This window comes from Canis aureus, chromosome X, assembly GCF_053574225.1.
Source record: "Canis aureus isolate CA01 chromosome X, VMU_Caureus_v.1.0, whole genome shotgun sequence".
Lineage (NCBI taxonomy): Eukaryota > Metazoa > Chordata > Mammalia > Carnivora > Canidae > Canis > Canis aureus.
Window position 1 is genome coordinate 16,672,427 of NC_135649.1, and position 24,296 is coordinate 16,696,722.

The window sequence follows — 24,296 nt, forward strand, 5'->3', positions numbered from 1 at the left end:
TAACGTTAAGGGCGCTTTATTATTCAAAAAATAAATAACAAGATAATCACAAGTTCACTCTGGAAACAATGGAGACTGCAGGTAGGTAGGAGAGATTTCCTTTAAATACAGTCATTTCAGGAGGAGGAGTGGGCAGCCTCTGCTCTCTCCTCCCGCCTACACTGGTGGAGAGGCAACAGGGTTGAAATAAGATAACCGATTAGCAACAGCCTGACTGTGGGGGGAGGGGGGGCGGAGGAGGGAGAGAATGAGTGTCAGGGTGGCTGGTGGGGGCAGGGTTTTCCAGTTCTCCGCGCCATCAGACTTTCTGGAGCCTGTCCCCTCCATCGGGGCCCCGGGGACCCCGGGTCAACCGTAACTGACTGTGAGCTGAGGCTCCCTGTTGCCCTTCAGCATCTTCGCGGGGAAATCGAGTACATTCTCCAGTGAAAGACACTGCATGCAAAGAAACAAAACGAAACTGGACTAATTATCTGCCGTTTACTGAGGATTCAATCTGTGCATAATAGTCTCGTCTTTTTCATGGGACTCTCTGGATGTCTGCATCAGTGGGGCGGCTGCTTCCAGAATATCAACTCTTACCGACCGGGGCCTGTTGGTGCTGCCCCCGCCCTGTCATTCCCTTCTTGCAGCCCTCCACGCCTGGGGGTGTATAATAAATAGTTCTCCACGAGGAGGATCCTAGGGTTATAAATAGGCAGTTCAACAGGGGTGGTGGTCTTAACTGCTCGGCCGTATTACGAAGACCACCAACAGGAGCTGAGCCGCAGCCTGTGAGGTGCCAGCACTCAGAGTTTGAGTAAGCCAAAAGACGTGAAGCCGGTCCCGTGGCTCACTTGGCTTGGATCAGTCACGTTGACGAACACCGAAGCACCTGGATGCAATTCAAATACTCCTCCCAAGTGGATGGACTGTTGGCCGCAAGGTTTGGACGAGCCGCGGGAGCTCGCGGCGCGGAGTAAGACTCTCTCCGTTCCACTCGGGGAATGGAGGCATAGGCTGGCGACGAACGGAGCTTGACTCGAAGCTGCCCGATTGGAGCAGAAGGTGACTTGGGCATAGACGTAATAGAGTCCTTGTCTTTTCACGGCCAACTGTTTCCCATTCTCGAGGCTCACCAGGTTGCTGCTTATGGTGTAGTACCCTTTTGGCGCCCACCGCAGAACTGCAAGGAGAGGGGGAAATGCGTGGTGAGACGAAGCGTGCATGGCTCCCATCCCAGCACGACACAGGCCTTAATGGTGGATACTGGCTTCACGCACACAGGAAAGTTTGGGGTGCCAAGCATTCTCAAGGGCCCCTCCACCCCTCCGTCTGGCAAATCAGTAGGGGCTGCGCAGTCGGTGAGAGCTGGGTTCCAATCCAGACTTCAGTCACTTAATCTCCCTGGGCTGTTTACCCCCGTCTGTTACCCTCGTCTGTAACACGGGGATAGTATTATTACAGCGTCTTACAGACTCATTTTGAAGGTTAAACACAGCTGCCAGGCACAGTGAGTTTCCTTCCTCCTTTGGAGCCTTTAAAGCCAATTGGCCCTCGAACTTCAAGTGTGAGTGATTTCAAAGTGCCACATCCTACACTATGCACCGTCAAGCATTCACCGTCAAGCTGATGTGAACACTGCTGTCTTGCCTTCCTTGGATTCCAGAGTGGAAGAGTTGCCAGTTCATCTAGCTCAGCCTCCACTGCCGAAAGACCCCATCTCTTCCTACCTGCTCATGCTGTCACAAACCCAGCTGGCCTCCCACAGCAAGGACTAAAATTAGGCAAGGAAGTATGAAAATGAACCTGTCATTTCACAGTGTTTTGATCTTCCATTGTAGTGGGCGCCACCAACTTGAAAGTACCTGTGTTCTTGTGGCTAAACCTGAGTACCCACCAACGGTATGCCATTTTCTCGGCGGAGATGTTGAGTGGGTTCAAAGTACGGTGTGCGCCTGATTTCAAATCTCAGCTCCCACAGCGAGGTAGACTGCTGGGCATGGGGGCTGGGGAGAAGTCAAAGTATCGATCCTTAGCTTCCTTGAGCCCTCTTTTTAAGTTCCTACTTGGCCATCTATCAAGGTATCAGATTCAAGCTGTTAAGACTCCTCCTTTAGTAATAGGGAAGTCATCCTGAGATGTTTGACATTTCTTGGCCCTCCTGGCCACTCCAGAAATGATACTTCCTTATGATGCTTTCATTTTCAGGCCATTTGAGAAGCCAAGGGCAGGTTCTCTCTCTTTTAGTCCACTAAGATTATCTGTCCTAATCTTTTGCTGTGGGGTGCAGGTCAAGCCTGTGGCAGTGTGCCCGGGCAGGGGCAGGGGGTTTGGGACTGGGATGCAGTGAGGAATGTTGCTGTCCTCGCACCTGCGGACCTTCTGTGAGGCGGACTAGGAAATATGCTGGGACCAATATCGATCCTGGGCCCTTTGGCAGAATCTGAGTGCTGTGAAATATATCCAAGGGCAAGGATTTCTGTACAGGTGGCAAAGACCAGTGGGAAGCTACTCTTCTAGGTGGTGTCTCTGTCGCTGTTATGCAATCCAGGTGTGCAAGTGTCATGTGGATGGCCACCCTGGACATGCCAATACAGCTATGATATTCTCCCATTTCTAAGAATGGCTACCCAGCAGGGTTATTATGTATGGTAGGAATAACTGGTATTAATGAAAGGCTTTATGTTACTCTTCTGACATCTAGACTACAGTAAAGGAAGCTAAGTAATGGCACCTTACATTTATCTAGCACATGACAGTAAAAACTTCTTCCACATTAGCTGATTTGACACTGAAAGTCACCCTGTGAAGTCAGTGAGGCAGGAAACAGCAGTAAATGGACTTGCCCAAGATCACTTAGCAAGTGGTAGTCACTGTTCTGGAATCTCGTTTCAAAAACTTCCTATCCAGGGACACCTGAATGGCTCAATGGTTGAGTGTCTGTCTTCGGCTCAGGTCATGATCTGGGGGTCCTGGGATTGAATCCCACATTGGGCCCCCCACAGGGAGCCTGTCTCTCCCTCTGCCTGTATCTCTGACTCTCTCTGTATGTCTCTCAGGACTAAATACATAAAATCTTTAAAAAAAAACTTCCTCTCCAGTGCTCTTCCTTCTGTATTATGATCCATGATAACCATTTATGTGTTACACTCACTGAGAAGCCCATGCCACCTCAGAGATAAGATGGTATCTCCTCTTCTCTCTGTCTGTCTCTATCTCTCTCTTGTTGTGTGTCTCACTCTCATACACACACACTGTTTAGAACTTCTTTCTGGAGCACTGTGCTAAATTTTTCCAAGACTACTCTGATGCCATCAGACTGCATTTATATCGCAAGGGGGTTTCATGCTCGCAGGCATGTTTCCATCCATTTATCAAATTCAACACATTCTCAGGCACCAGCTCTCTCAAGGTATATAGGTTTGGGAAAAAAAGATCTAAGAGCTAGAATGATGGCAGAATGTATATGGAAATAAACTCAGAGTTGAAAAGATTATAGTATGTCGTCTGTTGTTACTTCATTGGAAAATCTAACATCCTGGCACCTATTGATCTTTGCAGAATGATTTTACCTTTAATTTCCCTGAGGTTGGCCCCTGTGAGGCTGGGGTTAATCATACAGGGATTGACAGATGGGAGGAAGTACCCCCTGAGGCCCATTTACACACAGCGAAGAGGGGTTAGCATGAGGGATGCTCCTAGCCAGGAGGTCACTACCTGCCATCTCGTCTATGTTCTCAGACTAATGGTTCCTCCATCCAGCAATTCATCATTTAGAATCGGCCATTGAACAAGAACATAATGAGAACATCAGGATTGCTTCCCACCTCCTTTTGTCCCTTCAAGTCCCATCTGTGCTCCTGAGCTCACTTTGAAGACAAAGGAGAGCATAGGAGAGAGGTATGGGTGGATTGGTAAATTGGACCCCAGAGGAAGAGAGGAACCTGATCATTAGGCTTCATTGCTTCCATATCCCAGCTTTCCCACCTGGGTGACTGACTCAGATGTTTTGGACTTACCGGACGCTGGGTTACTACTAGCCTCACTTATGACATGGGCTGCAATTCGAGGATCCTGATCACCTGAAATGAAACCAGAAGTCAACTGTCAGGCCAAAGCAATACAAAACTTCCCACAGAACTATTTGGTCCGGTTCTACAGCTGTGTAATAGAGACTGGGCTTAAGTAGGCTATGCAAAAGGAAGAGCACAGCGGCCTGAAGTCCCTGTCACAGGGAAAAGCTGGTTTCTAGAATCTAAACACCGAATTGACTATTTTCACTGATCCCATTCTTCTAATGGTTGCTCAGTACTTGACTCCTCTTTACCGGATTGACGCAGGCTAAAACTCTGGTGTTCGTGAAACAGATTTTGAATCTTGCTGTTAGAAACAGCTCCCATCCATTGGGACCCTCACTGGGCCCCAATGTGGCGTTTGCATACCTAGCTGGCATGGTGCCAATTGTGTCTGACATCATCAAGCAACTGGCCAAACTATTGTTCCTAGCTCAAGTTGCTTCTCATGTAAAAATCTTGCTCTTTAATTAGATGTGTTCATATCCCATGTGAGGAGACTGTGTGCAAGTTTCTTTCTTATTTTTGTTCTCCAGGAATGAGCCTGGTGTCAGACACTTTGTAGGTGCCCTGTAAATATTGAATCAAATTGCATGACCAGAATAACCAGTTTTGTTCAGTTGATCCTTTTCCTGAAGACTGGTGGGCAACATCTACATGCACCCCATTTCCTCAAATTTCACTGTAAGTCACAGACAACATGATACCACTCAACACATTTTAAAATCATTCTGAAGACAAAACCTTCATGGAGATCAGATGACCCATGGCATCCAGAGCAATAGTTAAAGCAAGCTCTAAGTACTCTCTTTGCCTTGGAAAATACTATCTGTATCTCTGTATGCATATATTTCTTAGTGTGTACTAATTTGCACAAGCCACAGCATCATTTTCACTGGCATTATGAATAATACTGGTCTCCCAATGATGCCCCATCTCTCCCATGCTCAGCTGTTTGGCTCACTCCCGGCATTATTCTTGTGTTTGGGATGCTAAATTCTAAGAGGAACAGGGAGAAGAAAAGCCTTGGAAGGAGTCATGGGAGGAACAGTGGAAGACACGGGGAGGTTTAGCCTAGAGAAAGGGCCATGATTGCTGCTTTCAACATCTGGACAGCTGCTGTGTAGAAGCATTCTACTTTGCCTAGTATGGCCCCAAAGAGCAGGACTGGGTCCAATGAGTGGAGATTAAAGCAACAAATTTCAACTCCAGAGGAGAAAAGACTTCCCTCTGAGTAGTATAGTAATCTTTTTATAATTATTAGAACCATTCCAAGATGGACCAGGATGAATAATGAGCTAGAAGGCGCCTAGGCGTGTTAGATCAGAGGCCAGATGGTCAGTGCTGTTAAGGAGATTCGTGCTCTGTGGGTGGCGCTGCATTGGAGAACCCTGCCTTCCAGTCAAGATCCCTTCAAGCCCTGAGATGTTCGAGATGTTCTGACATTAAGAACAGGGCAGAGAATAGAACGTTGTCACACAGAATCATTCCTTGATTGCAGACACTCAACTGGTCATGGTTCCCCACAAAAAAACAATTATCACTGAGCGATGAATGCCAGTGATGACTTTCTTGTCATCTTATCCTCTGTAGGCGGCACCAGGCTGTGGGGTTGCTTTGAGGAAGATACTGAAAATAGTGGCATTTCTTCATAGTTGGTATTGTTAGCATTAAAGGAACACAGCCTGCCTCATAAATGTGTACATATAAAGCCCTTCCAAATCACAGACATTAGAGAAGGTGTCGATTTAGCCATTGTGGTCCTGTTTTATTCCCCAGGCTAAAAGTTCCCTAATTCAACAGCTGGTTTGTTCAGTGTAATCAGCTTTAGGTTTTAAGTATTCAAAAAAATTGATAAATAGCAACCTACCTTTTTGCATTGCAATGTTTTCTTCTTTCTTCATTTCGTTGTTTAGCATTATCTCCTAAAATAAGAATTATTGCAAAAGGTCATTTTGACAGGAAACCTGGGGTTTTAGAGGCATCATTCATTTGGCATCTGTCATGACTCTATTGCCTGTTCCTGGTGGGGATTATCACATGGACTTAGATCCTGTTATTAATTCCATCATAGCGATTGGGAGCCTGTGGCTCTGACAGATGAGCTGACAACCCAGAAAGCCCAGGGGTGAACCTGGAAGCAGAATCTGGACCCTATTATTTCCACTGCAGTGCTCTCCAGACCAGTGGCTGTGATGCTGACCCTTCCTGTGACCCCGGCCTCCTTGCCTTTGACAGGTATTGACAAATAATGTTGAATGAGGAGATGTTTCTACCCTGGTTACCAGCATATAGAATATTACTAAACATAAAGCATGGCATGTATCTATTAAAATAAAACTGGTCTGAAATCTCTTAGGAAATGGTAAGAGTGAGTTTGACCTTGGGAAGAAATTCCGGACTATGAAAAGACCCTCAGACATTTTTTATTGTCAATGGGATGAGGAGATTCTCTCAATGCTGATCGCCTTATGTGGCCTGTATGTATAGAATATCAGCATATAGGAAACACAGGTAATCTCCCAATGATGCTGTTGTTCAAAGGCAAATGCAACACTTTTTAAGTGGTTTCTTTTCACTTAGCAATGGGGGAAGGCTAGAGGTGCTCAAAGAAATTTACAAGCATGGCCATCAACTCAAGTAGGAAGGGAATCATGGGTACAGCTGCCATTTTAAAGATACTGAATACAAGGCCTTGATGGCTTAACTGGCTGGCACGAGGTCAACCAAGGAGTCTGAGGCTGAAGCCAAGAGCAGAAACTCTGAGATCACATGCAGAGGCCGGCTTAGCTCACACCATCACTCTGGGCTCTAAGTACGAGGGCAGAGCACAGGAGCATTTTCATATCTGATAATCAGTCTTGGGCACCTTTCCATTACTGGACTCAATTTTCTACAGGGCCTTTCCTTTCGTCCTTCCCCAGGAGGAATCAGTGTTGGGACTGTTGAGCGTCCTGTTGTAGGCTCAGCTAGATTGCCAGATGGGAAGATGTAAGTCACAGAGCCCTAACGGGGAGCCTGTGCCTCAAAATGCTCACAGGGGCCACAGGGCTTCAACTTTCCACTTGAGCTAAAGTGTGGCGCTGAGAAAGTGCAGGGACAGGAAAATGTTTGTGAGACAGCCAGTAAACAAATGAGTATTTAGTGTCTTTTAAAAAATGGAGTGTGATGATCAAGGTTGAGATACTTTTAGGCTACGTGGTTTGCGCTGGTGTCAGGGCTTGGCCAAGATGAAAACGTGAAGTCAGCAAAGTCTTTTATGCACCCAGCCTTGCCTTTCTGTGAACTTTCCCTCAGCCACACTCCCCAGAGGCTTTTTTCTCCCCCTTGCTTCACTCTCCACCTTGACTAGAAGACTTCTTAAAGTTTACTTCCAGAAAATCTCAGATTAGTTATTTCTCTCTTACTGGGAAGTCTACATGAAAGGTATGGACAGGTGGACATTGACCTTGGAAAGGAAATGCTTTGACACCCCCCCCCCATCAAAGACCGCTCAGGCCTCGGTGGGCAGACAACCCTGGAACTGACCAGTCTAGCGGGGTAGGGAGAGTAGTATGTTTTACTATGAAATTACACTATTTAAGACGCTGCCTGAAGTTACCCAAGCATAAGCCCATCTTCCCCTCCAAGTGACAGCTTGGTGTTACCTGCCTCAGGAGCTAATGAGTTACTCCTCACCAGAGCAGTCCAAACAGAGCTTGGTAACCACTTGGTAGGGATTTTGGGAAGTTCAGGGTTGATCATTGGATCTGGTGACTTCTAAGACCCCTTCAAGTCCTATGATTTGGAACCCCCAAATTCCAACCTTTCGTTGCCCTGGACCAGTCAGACCGCGAAGCCCAGAAAGAAAGCCTGCTAACACTCACTAGGAATATTAATATCCAATTTGGGGTTACTCTGTAGGTGGCCAGTTTGATTTCTTTTTAAAAGTCCAAAATATTGTTTAGAATGAGAAATTTGGGAGAATGGCATTGGAAAGGGAAACAGTGTTTGGGAGAGGACTGGGTGGCCAGAAGACATTTTGTTTAACTACCATGTGTGTCATAGGGCCACATGGCACCAACTAGGATCCCGCCCCTGTGGCAGTAGAGGCCAGGGGCTTCCTCTGCCATTCATGAGGAGCCCTGCTTCACATGCCTGAGACAGGCTGCCTTTCTAAAATAGGAAACTTTGAAGCTGTTTTCCTTGCTCCTACCCTGGGTCGCTGATTTGAGAAATTCTACATGTCTGCCCGGAAATAAAACCATTAGAAATGGGCCATTGAACTGTAAAACTCTCAGAAAGAAAGGGAGAGGAGGGGAAAAAGCAAAGGTGCTCTCACTGCCTTGGAGGGAATGCAAGGTTGGTCACATAATTACAGAATGTCAGAGTGGGTCATCTCAGCCCTCATTTGTAGATGACAAAACAGGCCAAGGGAGGTGAAGCCATTTGCCCAAGGTCGCACGGCCAAGCCTATTAAATATCCAATAAATATCTGGATTATGAACTGCTGTTCTGAAAGTGGCTGTCTTCACATTTAAATTTGCAACACCTCCCAACACCCTATAGTACCAGCCAGAATCCTCAGAGAACCAGAGAAACTCAAACCATTTCTAAGCCTAGCCAATAAAGAGGGAGTCTTCATCTAAAAACCTAGATTAGCGTAAAGAACACAAAAGGCAGCCATAGATTGGGGCTGCATTCTGATTCCTGGAGATGATGCAGGAATAGGCTCAGAAAAAAAGATCTTAAACCCTTTACTCCTGGGTTAAATATCATACATTATTTATATGCAAGAGCTAACTGCCCTTGGTTTATCCAGATACCTGCTTCCACCCACCCCCACCAGCTTGGCACAGAGCTGCCTTCTCTTCGGGACCCCAAAGTGAGCTGAGGGCCGAGGGTATTCTACTCAGCATCTGAGAGGGGAAACAAACAGGAAGACTTTTTGATGTTTTGCTTCAGGAGAAAGCTTCTAGACTCCCTCTCTGTGATGATGGAATTCATGTGGTAAGGGCATCCTCAGTAAACATTCTAAGACTTCTTGTTGTCAGTACCTATGACAGGCCCCAGTGACAGCAGTGACTGCACTGGGTCCTCTGTCCACCTCTGGTCTTAACAGACCCTAGAGTGGACTGGCTTCATGTGGGGTCTGGTCTGAGTGGCACCGAGAAAGTCCACTCCCCCAACCCCCCACAACCTCTCCTCACAATAAAAGGAAGAGATCTCACTTTCATATGTATGCACATATGTATGTATGTCTATACAACTTCTACACTTTCAGGTTGCCATTTCCCGACCTAGCAAAAGCAGTAAAAGTTTTCAATGACCCTTTAATTAACAGCTGAGCTCCTTACCTTGAGAAAGGCTTCAAATTGGCTTTTAATTTCCTCACAGTTCAGTAAGGACAAGGACCCCTCCCCTTTGTTGCATTTCTGTAACGTTTTCATGAACACAAAATCTTCATAAAGATTCCTTTCATCTTCTATCTATTTGAGAAATAACAGGGACATGAGAAACATAATTCTGGAGAATATGGCTAATGATGTCTGCCTCTACAATTACTTCCACAGCATCAGTAATAGGAGGAGGGCTTTGCAGATATAAATGGGGAATAAAAGTCATTATACCAGATTACTGTTATTTGGTATTAGCTGTTAAAAAATTGACAAAAGCCAGCAACTATAACGTCACATTAACCAAAACTCTAGGTAGAAATCACAGCCATTCTAATAAAATTCCATTACACAGTGTACATTTTGTCCATGTATTATAGCAGCAATATTCTAGAATGATCATATTCCTCATTGCTCTAGTAATGATTGGTCATTGTGAACCCAGTGTATAAAATCATTTTCTGCTGAGCTCGTTTGCCCACCTCATCTTACTTTGTGCTGCAGTGCTTTATAAAAAGAAGTGAATTTGCAATGTGTGTCAATTAACTTGAGTTTCTAATTACATCACTCTTTTTAACTTTAGTATTTGTGGAAAACATTTGCATTTTTAAGGAAATCATCTTTCTTTCCCAGAGCTAACAAGATATTTTAGTTGCCAATGTCTTAGAATAATTAAATGTATGGAATTCACTTGTATAATCAACTGATTCCGTACCACTTTCTTGTTTCAAAATTCAATTTTTAGATTCAAAACAAGATCCAATTAGCCAGCGGCTTCCATTATTATCAAGAATGGGGCACATGGGTGGCTCAGGGGCACATGGGTGGCTCAGCAGTTGAGTATCTGCCTTTGGCTCAGGCTGAGATCCTCAGGATCTGGGATGGAGTCCCGAATCGGGATCCCCACAGGGAGCCTGCTTCTCCCTCTGCCTATGTCTCTGCTCTCTCTCTTATGAATAAATAAATAAAATCTTTAAAAAAAATAAAAGAGCACACCTCAATGCTTTGGTAAATTTGGTCAATGCCTTCCCCCATAGAGGCCAGGCTTGGGTCCAGGCATTTGATTGACAGAGCCCACCAGGCCAAACACAAACAACCAGGCCCAGAACCCCTCTCTTTACTCAACTAAAATGTGAGTTACCCAGTGAGTTGCCTCAACCATCACTGTCTCTCCTTATCCTGATGAAAAACATCCTGGCCTTCATTCTAGGATGGGATCTCAATAGAGGGCATTCAAACATCCCTGAGAAAATGTGGTCTCCAGATGCTGTACATCCACAATTCCCACATCCAGAGTTAGGGGAACAGCCAGATAACTCATCAAATTTCTCCTTTTCATCTGTGCTTGGGTTTCTGTCGGTACAGCCAATAATGCCCCTCAGTGGAAGTGGGTTAAGGCATTGAAACAGGACAAATCCTAACAGTTATTTTTTCCTAAGAATGCAAAAGTACTGAATAATCTACTCTACTGTTTTGTTCCCCTATGTCCCGCCACTTAAGAATGTAAAACATCTCAGAAGGCAACTGAGCAGCTTGCAACTAAAATCAGTGTTTGAAGAATTATAGAGAGAATGCCCTCTTTTACTCTAAGACAGCAAATTCCAGACTTATTTATCCATGTCTATGCTAATCTAAAATGCTATGAAGTTTCAGATCAAAGTCATACTCTCCTTCTCTAGTTAGCAATTAAAAAAAAGGTTGTCTCCATCAAAAAAAAAAACAAATTTTTAAGCAAAACTTTAGCAAATAATTATAGAGAGAATGCCCCTTTTACTCTAAGATGGCAAATTCCAGACTTATCTGCATCTGTGCTAATCTAAAACACTATAAAGCTTCAGATCAAAGTCATATTCTCCTTCTCTAGTATTTACTTTGTGCCGGGCTCTGTTCTAAGCTTGCTACAAGGCTAAATTAATGTCATCTACCAGGTGGGTACTATTACCTTCCCCGTTTCTCAAATGTGGAAACTGAGGCACAGAAATATAAAATAACTTGCCCAGGATCGCAGAGCTGATAGGAGCCAGAGTCAAGATTTGAACGTAGGCAGTCTGACTCCAGAGCCCAAGCTCTCGACCAGAGACAAGAATAGGACATCTTACCAACTAGATGGCAAACATAATGCCACAAGACCTTTTTAGCCATTTGGGTTCCTACCATTGTCCATCATCTGGGTAGAACTAAAACCAGTCAACCTGCAAATCAATGAAGACCCCAACTTTCATTAATAAGGACTCTTGGTTCATCTTACCTTGTCCAATCTTCTGTGAAGATATACAGCAAAGAGTGCCGACCCAATCATCTGGGTGATGAGAAAAACAGTAAGCAAATACATAAAAATTTTCATACTGACGGGTGGTCCAGTGGCCACAGATCGGGGAGCAGTTTGGCTATATGTTTCGATCATGCTGTGTTAGAGTTGAAATGATATCTTCAGACCGAGAAGGTGGCAGAGGCAGCATGAAAACACTGTCAAAGTGGCCACCTTACTCAGGATTAGTTAAGAGCGCACAATCGTTGCAGCCCACACTTCCTGGAAAATGTGCTTCGTAGTCTTCTCTCCCAGCAAAAAAAGTTACGTAAAGGTTTTTTTTTTTTTTTTTTTTTTTAATTATACCCATATCATTCACTTCCAGGCTTTCCCTTTTGTTAGTAAAGAAGAAACAAGTTTCTTCTTCCATACATTCATTCTTGCCTTGAAATGTCATAGACTTCTTAACAGACAATGGCAGTATTTTCCTATCGCTAGCTTTCTGGGTTCACCAATTTCAAGGAAAGTGACAAATTTGTCCACTAGCAACAGACTTATTTCAATTTCAATCTTACTAATACAAACCGGGAACCTGGCATATGGGGAAAGAAACATGTCAACAAAAGTTTGGATTGATTTGATGACTGATATACCCCTGGCTAATGGCTTCTCAACACTTCTTTAATCTGAAAATCCAAAGAAATCCCAGCACTTTTCAAGTCTACATGGCATGAAGCAAAAAGGAGTGCTGACAGTTATTTTTTTTAATTTAGCTGGAAAAGGTAATTCAAGAAAAAGAAATTTCTCAAAGGCCGAGAGGAGTGAGGTCTTAAAGGAAATTGGTCCAAAACTCTGGGATCAGGAGGTTAAAGTTGGAATCTTCACTTGACTTAGCCCAATTGCTTGTCTACACTGTTCCAGTCTGTCAGATAATTGCTGATGCTGATGTAATGGATCAGAATAGAGAACATATGCTCCGGTTAAGAGACCTGAATTCTAGTCCTTGCTCTATCAACAAATCACTATGGACCTCAGATGAATCACTTTACCTCTCTGGGTCTTGGTTTCCCCATATCCAAAAGGGGCAGTTGCACCTGCCTTGCCTATCTTATAGGCTGCTGCAAAGATCAAATAAAATGTGTACGAAAGATCTTTGAGACGTGTTAAGTGACAGACAACTCATTCTGAATTTGGGGGAATTTGTTTAGCTGAAGATAATGAGTTTTCCAAATAATCACCACCTCATTACATACTAGTAAAAAAAACAAAAGAACAATAACAACATCAAAAACACCTAAAGTTTTGACAATGAATTGAATCACTGAGGTATGTGGATTATGCATTTCTCAATGTCTTCTGTATCATTTTATCAGATTGCCTTTGAAACAAAAGCAACTGTGGAAATCCCTACCCCACATCCCAACCTGGTCTAGAAACCATGATAAGATCACTTTGGTGATTCCTATAAAATTGTTTTGAGAGACAAATAGGAAATGTAACAAAGTGCTCTTGTAGGCACACTATCTGTATTGTTAGCACCTGCTCTCTTCCCCTCCCACGCGCCAGCATCCTGTCCTGGGCTCAGAGCTGTGTAGCTTTTCACTACATCTGCCAAGTAGGTAGCTTCCACGCACGTGATAAACTTTCATTAGTCAAGTCAGAGGCTTCGGTTCCTAGACAAGTAACCCGAGTTGAACTGAAGGAAAATAATCATGAGATCCAGAATGGGCTTTAGGACTTCTCCAAAGCCCCTGTTTCATACAATTACAGAATGCCAGAAGCGCAAGGGCCCTGCCAAGATCAGCTTGGCCAAATGCCGAGAGGGAGGACGCTCAAGGCACTGCCATAGAGATGTAAGCAATGTCAGGATTTGCTCACATGATCGCCTTCCAGAAAGAGTTGCTGTCCAATCTCCCTGCCTCCCACTTCCCCAGCTTCAGCCTTCTGCAATATGACTTCGGCCCCAGTATTCCCCCGGAACTGTTCCCACCATTATTAGCACAATAGTTTTGGCTGAATACTTTTTATGGTTCATTTTTAATGACCTTTCTATCCGTCCATTAACCTATGATTCTATTGTCACCCTTCTGAAAGCTTGTCCCCCTAGACTCTCAGAATACTTCTTTGTGTGACTCCCTTTTTACTCTGTTCCCCTTAAAACTTTGGTATTCCTCATCCTCATTCTCCCCTCCTCTTTTCTCTTTCCCCGCCCCTCCCCTCTCCCCTTCCTCATTCTACACGTTTTCCTTGGGTGATTCCCATCCACTGTCATGGTTTTCACTATCACCTTCATTGTGATAAATCCAAAATCTATAACTACAACCTTGAAATTCAGTTTTGTAAGTATAGGTACCTCTGAACATTTCCACTTGGTTCTCCCAAAGCCACCTCCTATTTGCATGTCCTATACTTAACTCCACTTCCAACCCAGACCTGTTCTCCCTCAGGGTGCTTCCTATCTCAGGATACAGTGCTACTATATCCATCTAATTGCCCAGGTCAGAGACCAGGGAACTGTCCATGATTCCTCCCTCTCTCTTGCCCAGATTCCTCCCCAATTCCAGTGGCTTCTTCTTCCCCAAAGCTTCTTGACTGCCACCACTTTTTTTCTGCCAATATCAGAGAAGGCCCATGTCCCCTCTCTCCTAGATTACTGATTTGTACTCTTCTAATTTATCTCCTTGCTTCCCTTGCTGCCCTACCCTATCTACCCTTCATACTGCTGGAAGAATGTTAATTCTAAATCTTATAAGTGACCGTATTATCTAATCTGACTTGACCCCCTAAGATTCTGCATCAGATGCAGGGAAACAGAATGATGGAGTGCCCTGGTGTGTTCAACATGAATGGGATTAACTCCAGAAGAGCCCACTTGCACTTCAATCCTTGAAGCCTCCTCTTTCTTCCATCCTTCTTGTGCCTGGTCCTCTACAACAATTGGCTACCTTTCCAACTTCCAAACTTGAGCTCTATTTTCTGATTTCTGATTCTTGATCAAAAATCCTTTGTGTTGGGATGTCCCGTACCTGTCTCTCCTCCAAGAAGGAGTGGCCTTGGCCCTGGTGTTGGGTCCCCTTTAAAAATCCTCAGCTGCTTAATGCATCCAAAAGTGATTCTTAACCTTAGTTTCCAAGAAATCTATGGGTCTATGGAGTGCACAAAAGTGCCTGTAGCCAAAGTCAAATATTGACCATCTTTCTCTTAGTTCACAGAAAGAATAAAGCTAATGCATTGCATTGTTTCATTTTTCAGTTTTTCTTATGCAAAATTTTCTTAAATCTCTGTTATCCTTTTTTACTACCACTTTCCTGCTAGCCAGTGACTGAATTGCAACAAATAAGTATGAAGGGGAAAGTTAAAAAACCAATGGATCATACTTCAACAGTTTGTTTTTGGTGTGACTATGCTTGTGGTTGTGATTTTATATTGATAACCTAGAACACAGTCATAGTTTCTGCTAGGAAAATTATTTCCAGTACATACGAAAGAGTTAAATATATCAGCATTTTGTTTGTTCTACAAACGGCCTCACAGACTCTTTTCCCTGAACATGTCTGGAAAACCCTAGCCTAGAGCACAGCATCTCAATTCTTAGCACAGAACGTGATCTGCCCCTTGCCCACCTTTCTGTCTTCATCTCTTGTAACTTGCTCCCACTCAACCCTGAGCATCAGCCATATCAAGCTAGGTCAATTCCTAAATGTGCTGTGCTTAGTCAAACTGTTCCCCATGAACATGCTGACTCCCTCCACCCTTAGTCATTAAGGTTGATGAAGAGATCACCCCCTCTGAAACATCCCCTCCCAGCAGACAAGGTGGGAGGCTTAATCCACATGAATCCATCTTCTGTACTTCATCTACCCTAGCATTTGCCACATTATCTCATAATTGACTTGTTTGATTTTCCTACCATTAGCTTGTAGAGGAAAGGGACAATCAGAAAAAAAAACCCACCTCAGAATCCTTGCTTCCTGACATTTTGTAAGGAATTAGTAAATCTCGGCCAATTTAGTAAATTTTAAGAGGATGGAAAGGAGAACTATACAACATTCTAATCTGATACAATGGCACTGGCTGGGCTCTCTGGTGATACAAATGAGAATATATTTGTTTTGAGTTTGCTTCTTTTCCTCTAATTGTCTTTGTCTCCTCTGGGGTCAGTTCCATTTGTTTATGGGATCAGTTCCATTTGTTTATGTTGGTCCTTTTCTTTCATGTTGATAGTCTTCCTCAAATATCTGATGACCCTTTATTGTCTGGTCATATTTATGAATGAAAAACTATGTGCGTTTTTATGGGTAGATAGCATGGATTTCCTCTGCAATTGCACTGATCTGTTTCCCCCCACAAACACTTCTCCGGAATGGGAGGGCTGACTGTGGGTTCTGTTTCAGTGGGTAGAGCCTGTCAACAGGCAGGCTTCCCTTTAGGTTATGTGGGTGGAGAGGCAGGAAGGCCTGGGACCCCCACAACTGATAAAGCAAGGAGGGCTTTTCTCTGGGGGGTGAAGACCTTAAGAGGGTTTCACTCTTGACTGAGCTGGTTTTCCTTTTGTTTTCTTTTTTCTATCTTTTGCAAAGGTCTTAGCACTCTCCCTAGAGCCCTCCTCTGGCAACTCAGCCTGAGGGCCTAGGGAGGCCTTATGCTGCTGCTGCTGCTGACAAAGGGCTCTTGGGTGGGGGGAGAGAAGAGAGCCCACCTGTCCCAGCTGCTTTACTGCAGCTCTTCAATAAGTTATCACAATGATTCCTTCTCAGCCTACCCCTGCTCTCTGCATTCATTGTCTCTGAGATTGGTGTCCCCTTGGGAAAACCCACTCTTACCTCTTGAGTACCTGAATTGCAATGCTTTCTACTTGGATTTCTCTTCTAGTCCAAATTCATTGTCTTCCTTACTTGAGGGTATCACTCAAAATTTATTTCACACTGATGTTACCTTTTTTTGTTTCCCATAGTTGTTGTGATTTCACTCTTTTTACGTTTATTCTTGGCCAAATAATATATTCACATGGTTAAAAAGGTAAATGATGGGGTACCTGGGTGGCTCAGTGGTTGAGCATCTGCCTTTGGCTCAGGTTGACCTCAGATCCTGGGGTCCTGGGATCGAGTCCCAGTTTAGGCTCCCCGCAGGGAGCCTGCTTCTCCCTCTGCTTATGTCTCTGCCGCTCTCTCTATGTCTCTCATGAACAAATAAATAAAATATTTTTTAAAAGGTAAGTGATATAAAGTAATGTGCAGTGTAAAGTCATCTTTCCACCTCTTTCTCCCAGTTCTCCATTGTCAACCAATGTTAGTTTCTCACATATCTTCCAGAGTTGCTTCTCTATGCATTCAAGCAAGTACATAGATATTCTCTTTCACCTTTATTTACACACAGTAGTATTTAATACTCTATTCTGCAACTTTGTTTTTTCATTTAACAATATATTTTGGAGATTATCCCATGTCAGCAAAGTGCTTCTTTATTCTTTTTTTACAACTGCATAATATTCCATTGTATAATGACATACCACAATTTATTTAACTAGTTCCCTATTGATAAACATTTAAGTTAGGTCTTATGATATTGAACAATGCTGCCACAGGGGTGCCTGGATGGCTCAGTCAGTTGAGAACCTGACTCTTGGTTTCCACTCAGGTCATGATCTCATGGGTCAGGAGGTTGAGCTCCCAGTCCGGGTCCAAGCTCAGTGGGCAGTCGGCTTGAAGTTCTCCCCCTCTGCCCCTCCCTCAACTTGCACACACAGACTCTCTCTCTCTCTCAAACAAATAAATAAATATTTTTAAAAAGTAATAAACAATGCTGCAACATAAAACCCTGTACTGATTCATTTTTTAAAGTTTCTTTTCAGACATTTCTGTGAGATTTGGAAGGCAAAAAAAAAATCACATATTTTTTTAAAAACATTGAACAATAAACATGTTAACCTAAACAAGCACATCACACTCAAAGGAAGATAATTTAAAAGTTATTGTTTATTTTCTATTAGTCAACAGACAATAAAAATCTCCATTATCAATGCATAATAAATTATTTGTTATACACTCTCTTCAAAGCCAGATATTGCATTTTAAATTTTTTTTAATTTTTATTTATTTATGATAGTCACAGAGAGAGAAAGAGAGAGAGGCAGAGACATAGGCAGAGGGAGAAGCAGGCTCCATGCACCGGAAGCCCGATGTGGGATTCGATCCCGGGTCTCCAGGATCGCGCCCTGGGCCAAAGGCAGGCGCCAAACCGCTGCGCCACCCAGGGATCCCCAGATATTGCATTTTAAAGCTTCCAACGCAAAATTTCTATCCAGCCTTGAGAATTTTTTTGGCCCCATGAATGATTCTCCACGTAGATCTGCAGCAAAAAGCCAAATATGAGATGCTCTCTGGTGCCTCCATCCACAATACTGCCCTTGTTAGCTAGATTGGTAAGAAGCAATTACAGGAGACATTTCTCTCAACCAGTTCATTTGCTCAGATCAACATTCACTGAGTGCCTACTGTGGCCTGGGTGCTAAGCTGGATGCTGGGGATACAAAGATAAAGACAATAGTCCCTTCCTTGCCAGGAGCTCCCAGTTCAGAGCAAACAACTAATATACAAGCAAACAAACATAAAACAATGTGACAAATGCCCCAGTAGAGATGCATACAGACTGCTGTGGGAACAGTAAGGAGGAGTACCTATGCAGCAGGTGGCTGGGATAGAAAGAATATCAGGGAAGGCTCCCTAGAAGAAGATATACGTGTCATAACTTTGAATCCTGGCTTCTAGCACTCCACTGACAAATCCCACATTCAGTGCCAATCTACTGTCCTTGGCTTTTCTTTTTTTTTTTCTTTAAGTTTCAGTTTATTTTATTTTTTATTTATGATAGTCACACACACAGAGAGAGAGAGAGAGAGAGAGAGGCAGAGACATAGGCAGAGGGAGAAGCAGGCTCCATGCACCGGGAGCCCGACATGGGATTCGATCCCAGGTCTCCAGGATCGCGCCCTGGGCCAAAGGCAGGCGCCAAACCGCTGCGCCACCCAGGGATCCCGTCCTTGGCTTTTCTAGTCCAGAATCTTCCATCCCTTTTCATTCTGTAGTAATCTTCTAGTTGACTGTACTGACTCTAACACGGAGGAGTAAGGTAGGAGGGGGTTGGGGATAATCATCTCCAGCATAAACGAATGACATTGAGGACAAGGATGTTTGGAATGTTGGCCTGGTTTTAGGTATTAGTTTTGCTAGTTTTTTGTGACCAGAATCCTCAATCTCTGTTACTACTAGCTGCCTACCTCCATCCTAGATCCCCAAAGTGAATTTTGTTGGCAAATATTCACTCGTTGTTTCTGACTTTTGGGCATTCTGCCTCCACTCCCCATTAGTGTAAGAAAAATACAGCTGTATTTATCTATATACTTAGATTAACACTGATTACCACTGGGAAGTAGAACTGGGGGATGGGGAGGCAAATCTTACTTTTTGCCCTATACCCTCTCCACTTTTTGCACTATTTTTAACAGTGAACATATTTTACTTTTATCATGATTTATTCTTTAATAAACTTTTATTGACATAAACGTTTACAAACAGAAAAATGCACAAATCATAAGCTTAATGAATATTCATAAAGAAAACATATCCATTGTAATCATCACCCAGATGGAGACATTCACAGTGCCTCTGAAGCCCCCCACTTGTCTTCTCCCAGTCATCTCTACTCACAAAGGTAACCACTATTCTGCCTTCTATCACCAAAGATCATTCTGACTGGAAGTTCCAGTTGCTACTTATCCTCACTAGCTCTTGGTATCATCTGTATTGTTTATCTCGGCCATTCTAATAGATCTATAATATAACCTCATTATAATTTTGATCTGTATTTCCCTAATGGTTAATGATGTTGAACATCTTTGCATATATTCATTTGCTACCAATATGTGCTCTTTGTTGCTAACATTTTTCAAAAATATAGAACACGATCATTTAAAACAATTGCTTGAAAATTATAATGCCACTTACCTGACAAGGGAAGAGTCTTTGAGTGTAACAATCCTTCTGAGAGGCAGATTAGGGTGGTGGAAATAGCCAGAATTTGGTAGCCGACATTCCAGACTATTCTACTTGCTGTGGGATCTTAGGTGAACTATTTAACCATTTTTTGTGCCATAGTTGCTTTGTCTATAAAGTAGAGATAAGAATAGTTCCTGCTGCATTGGGTTGTCCTGAGTATCAATGAGAAAATTATATAAGGCAATATGCCCCATGCCTGAGAGGGGAAATGTTCATCAGTGTTCTCTCTACCTGTCTAGCCAAACCTGGAGACCAGGGGAGGGAAGTTCATTCTTGAGGCAGTCAGCAGCTTAGTATATGAGGGAGACTGGGTGAGTGATTCCTCTATTTCTGGCTCTAAAGATTAAACACTCCAAAGTTGTTTTCTGGATGCAGAATTCTGTCCCCTCACTCACTGCTGTGCTCCCCACCCCCCAAGCAGCTGGAACATCCTACTTTGAGGAAAACTCTAGGAGAAATTTCTGGTCACAAACAACTGGGTTCTTAGATGCTGCTGGACCCCTTTTATGTGTGTCCTAACACCTCCTGCTGTGTGTCTAGCAGAAAGACACGAATCCCACAGCATCTTTCTGTATAATTCCCAAAGGTTTTCCCATTGATGCCTTCTATGGCAAGATGGCTTGAGATGCCTTGTGGCTAACAGCATGTAGTCAACATCTATGTAGCAAATATTTGCCCAGCGCTTAGCAAGCACTAGTCTCTCTGATAGGTCTGAGGAACCAAAATGAAGAAGAAAGGACTGCTAGTTAAGGAGACAGGAAAATGTCACAGTAGGGCAAGTAGATAGGGTTGGCGGAGCATGGAGGTAGAGAGTGGAGTATGAGAGGGTCTGAGAGGGCTCCTGGAGGAGGGAAGGTTAGAGCCCTGAGATAATTGTCTGGGTGAGAGAGGAATGCACTCCAGGTACAGGAAATAGCACATGCAAAGACCCAGAGAGTGAGATGCTTTCTCCTCTTGAGGCTGCATGTTTGGGACCAAAGCCTTGCTCTGGGATCTGCACAGCACCCAACTTCTTCCAATGGGCCCTTAAGGTGGAACACAGAATACTGAGTCTTGATAGTACAAAAATCCCCTTTGTTCCAGACTGAGCATCTCAGGGATCAGGTGCTCTACAGGGAGGTATTAGTATTATTGGCACCCATTTTCCTTCAGAAATCAGATTGATATGAGTGAACATCTGTGTGGTTGTAGCCCATTTTCAGCCTCCCTCGTTCCAGTCTTAGCCTGCCTTCTGCACCTCCCCTAGAGCTCCAGAACTCTGGTAGCCTGGCCCCTAGCGCCTATGCACCAAGACCCCAACACACAGCCTTTCCTTGGGCCCTTCTTATCTACCCTTATCCAATCCTTCTTCTTGACTTCACAAGTTCAGGGTTCCTTCCCATCTCTTTCACTCTGTCTCTCCCCAACTTCTAACTATAATTGTTCAGGCTGCCCTCTTTAGTTCTGACCCTAGGATTGAGCAGTCTTGTCTCTCATCCTTCCTGTGTTTCACTCCTGGGACTGTTTCTGAAAGAGCACTTCTGCTCCTAAACCGGTTCCTCCATAACCTCACAGGAGACTGTCTTCTTAGCAGAGACATTACTCAGAGGATCTCTAGTTCTCCCACGGGATTTCCTGGGGCCAGCCCCCTGTTTTCATAAGTGGGGAAATTGAGGCTCGAGGAAAGGGGATGACTTACCAAAGTCATGTTTGTAGCAAGTTAGTGGTAGAGACTAGCCCAGGCCACCAAACTTCCAGCCAATGCTCTTTCCTGGGGAATCAGACTGCTCCTCGCAAGGCTCAGATCTTCTAGCCGGCATCGGCTCCCACCCACTGAGCGCACAGTGCACCATCTCTGTTAGCACTTCCTTCCTGAGTCAGTTCATTAAGACTGCAGCTGGCCGGTCCAGGCTTCTGACTCAGCAGCTTAGCAATGAACATCCAACCATGTCTGCATACAATTAAGGAAATGCCAGGGGCAGGAAACATTTTTTTTTCTGGCAGAGTGGGGGTACAAAAGGAGGTGAAGAGATTCAATTAAATTATAAGATGTCAGGGACCACAGTGGGGGTAAGGTAAGGAGTGGAAGGGTTGTATCAAAGGGTTTAGGATTAGTAGTTTGATACATTTTGGTACAGAAGTATATTTACTGGCTTACAAGGAACAGTGCAGTACAAATATCATGGCAAAGATAGAATGTTTCCATAGCTTCCATGGTGTAAACGTAAGTTGAGTGTCCCCAAAATGCCTATGAGTACTAATTAGAAATTAGCTGTATGTTCCCTTCCATTCTCTCCACCCATGTCAATTTTTGCCCACAGGTTAATAGTTTGAAATGATTACCACACCTTTGAAAGCTGTTGTGGCTCAAGTGTTCACCTGCAAATAAAGAGTTGAGAACTTTTCTCCTTCACAAGGTCCCACAGTGAATGGTGCCATCTGGCTAAGTGTAGACTTAGAATAGCTCCCACCAGAGCACATCTACATCTCATCCAGCATCCAGTCCAATCAAAGATTTTAAAACAGTGATATCTATGCCCAATATGGGGCTTGAACTCACAGCCCTGAGGTCAAGAGTGGCATGCTCTACCGACTGAGCTAGCCAGGTGCCACCCCCACAACTGAGGATTTTGACATCAAGATGTTTTCTGACTTGGAGGAGCAGAAAGCCCTGGCCCCCTGTATTGTGACAGAGTCGTGGATGTCTAGACACTGCCCTCCCAACATGGAAGAACCAACCACATTTGAAGCATGTTCAAATAAACAATGGGGTTGACACTTGTGCTGGGTTGAATTGCATCCCCCTAAAGTTCTTGTCCACCTGGAATCTATGGATGTGACCTTATTTGGAAATAGAATCCTTGCAGATATTAGTTAAAATCAGATGAGGCTGACTGTTCGCGGGGCATTGCCTGCGAGCGCCCGCGGCCCAGCCGCTACCATGAGCCGGGCCAGCAGGCTGCAGAGGCAAGTTTTGAGCTTGTACCGCAGGCCAGGTGCCAAGGCTCGAGCACAGGCCGCGTTCCGGCAGCACGCCTCATTGCCACGCTCCGACGTGCTACATATCGAGTACCTGTGCCGCCATGGGTGGCGCCAGCTGCAGCTGCTACGCTCAGGTCACACCAAGGCCATGGGTGCCTTCGTGCGCCGGCAGGGGCCAACCAAGGAGTCCAGCAGCGCGGGGGCCTCAGGAGCCCAGCCTGAGGATGGTGGTGGTCCGAGGAACCCCTTCGACAGCATGGGGTCACCAGAGACCCCTCCGGATGGGCGGTGACAGGCCAAGGAGCTCACCCGGTAGCACAGGGGAAGCAGGGGCCCTCCTGACTGCGTGGGGAGACCAGGGAACCCACTTGATGGAAGGGGAGATGTCTTGAGAAGACCAGCTCGATAGATTGGGTAAATTGGAGAGCCCTCCTCAGGACGTGAGGTCCTAGAGACCCCGATGATGGATGCTGAGAGGTACCTGACCTTTCCCCATCCATGATCGAATTCTCCCCATGAGGGTTTGGGGCGGCTTGGTTGCTGGCTGGCTGAACTGCATCAAGCTGAGAGCTACTTACCCTAAAGCTTGGGGAGCCAGGACGCCCGCCGTGGGACAGAAAGAAGATGCCCTTCTCTTGACCCCGGACTCCCCTCTCTTGTGTTTAACTCTGAAAAGAGCAGACTTTTTGCCAAGAACTTTGAGAAGATACCCTGATGGATGGTGAGAAGCCCTGAATCCCCCTTTGGAGAACTTTCTTCCCGTTAATTGAGGCAGACTAGGACTTGGGAGGAAGGGGCTGGGGTATCTTAGCCCTTCTGATCAACTAAAGACCCCTCAAGACCTATACTTGATGGTTCTAAGGGGGGAACCCTGACTCCTCCACCCTTCTCCCAGGACTACTGAACAAAAGGAATAAAATCGGGGATGTTATTTCAAAAGTAAATAAATAAATAAATAAATAAATAAATAAATAAATAAATTCAGATGAGGCTATACTGAATTAGGATGGGCCTTATCCAATGTTTGCTGTCCCTATAAGAAGAGGAAAATTTGGTCACCAAAACACAATAAAAGAAGATGCCAACGTGACAGGCAGAGATTGAAGTAATTACTACCACAAGCCAAGTAACAACAAGGATTATTGGCAACCACCAGAGGCCAAAAGAGGCAAGAAAGGATTCTTCCTTAGAGTCTTCAGAGGGAGCATGGCCCTGCTGACACCTTCATCTTGAACTTCTGGCCTGTAGAACTGTGAGAGAATAAATTTCCATTATTTTAAGCTATCTAATTTGTGGTAGCTTATGTGTGGAGTGTGCAAGCTTGCAATGGAAGGCATTGGAACCAAATACAACACTTGTATGGAAAAAGTTGGCCCCATCTTGTGAAATGCTGTGCTGGTCATAACATGAAGAGAAAGATGCTGTGTGACCCTTCTGGTTATGCTCTACACTGATCTACACATGCATAGAGTGATAAGCCTGGAAGGTACAACAAGACTCATCTATGAGTGATAAATTCTGGAAAATTATGATCTGCTTGCTTTAAATTGTCTATCTTTTCTAAGTTTCCCACAATGAATATGTATTATCTGTGTAAAAATTA

General features: G+C 44.3%; 1 protein-coding gene and 1 pseudogene across 3 annotated transcripts; one reads left to right on the forward strand and one right to left on the reverse strand.

Moving 5' to 3' along the window:
* CD40LG (CD40 ligand) lies at positions 1-21,589 on the reverse strand. 3 transcript variants are annotated; one of them, XM_077887552.1, is made up of 7 exons: positions 21,411-21,589; positions 19,682-19,840; positions 11,679-11,729; positions 9,392-9,523; positions 5,926-5,980; positions 4,002-4,064; positions 1-1,165 (listed from the first exon to the last, which is right to left on the reverse strand). In XM_077887552.1, exons 3-7 carry the CDS (start codon positions 11,727-11,729, stop codon positions 789-791), a joined length of 678 nt encoding a protein of 225 aa, XP_077743678.1. In that variant the 5' UTR covers positions 19,682-19,840; positions 21,411-21,589; the 3' UTR covers positions 1-788. The 3 variants fall into 3 exon arrangements, with proteins under 3 accessions (XP_077743678.1, XP_077743679.1, XP_077743677.1); XM_077887553.1 differs by having other exon boundaries at positions 19,682-19,884; XM_077887551.1 differs by lacking the exons at positions 19,682-19,840; positions 21,411-21,589 and having other exon boundaries at positions 11,679-11,951.
* Positions 21,590-22,652: 1,063 nt separating this feature from the next.
* On the forward strand, positions 22,653-24,058 carry LOC144308687 (succinate dehydrogenase assembly factor 1, mitochondrial pseudogene; annotated as a pseudogene).
* Positions 24,059-24,296: the final 238 nt, after the last annotated feature.

Coding starts and splice junctions, on each gene's coding strand:
- CD40LG (XM_077887551.1), bottom strand. CDS start 11,834: ATGATCGAAACATATAGCCAAACTGCTCCCCGATCTGTGGCCACTGGA. Junction 4,065..5,925: donor AAACATTGCAATGCAAAAAG/GTAGGTTGCTAT, acceptor GTTTCATTTCAG/GTGATCAGGATCCTCGAATT. Junction 1,166..4,001: donor TAGTAGTAACCCAGCGTCCG/GTAAGTCCAAAA, acceptor CTCTCCTTGCAG/TTCTGCGGTGGGCGCCAAAA.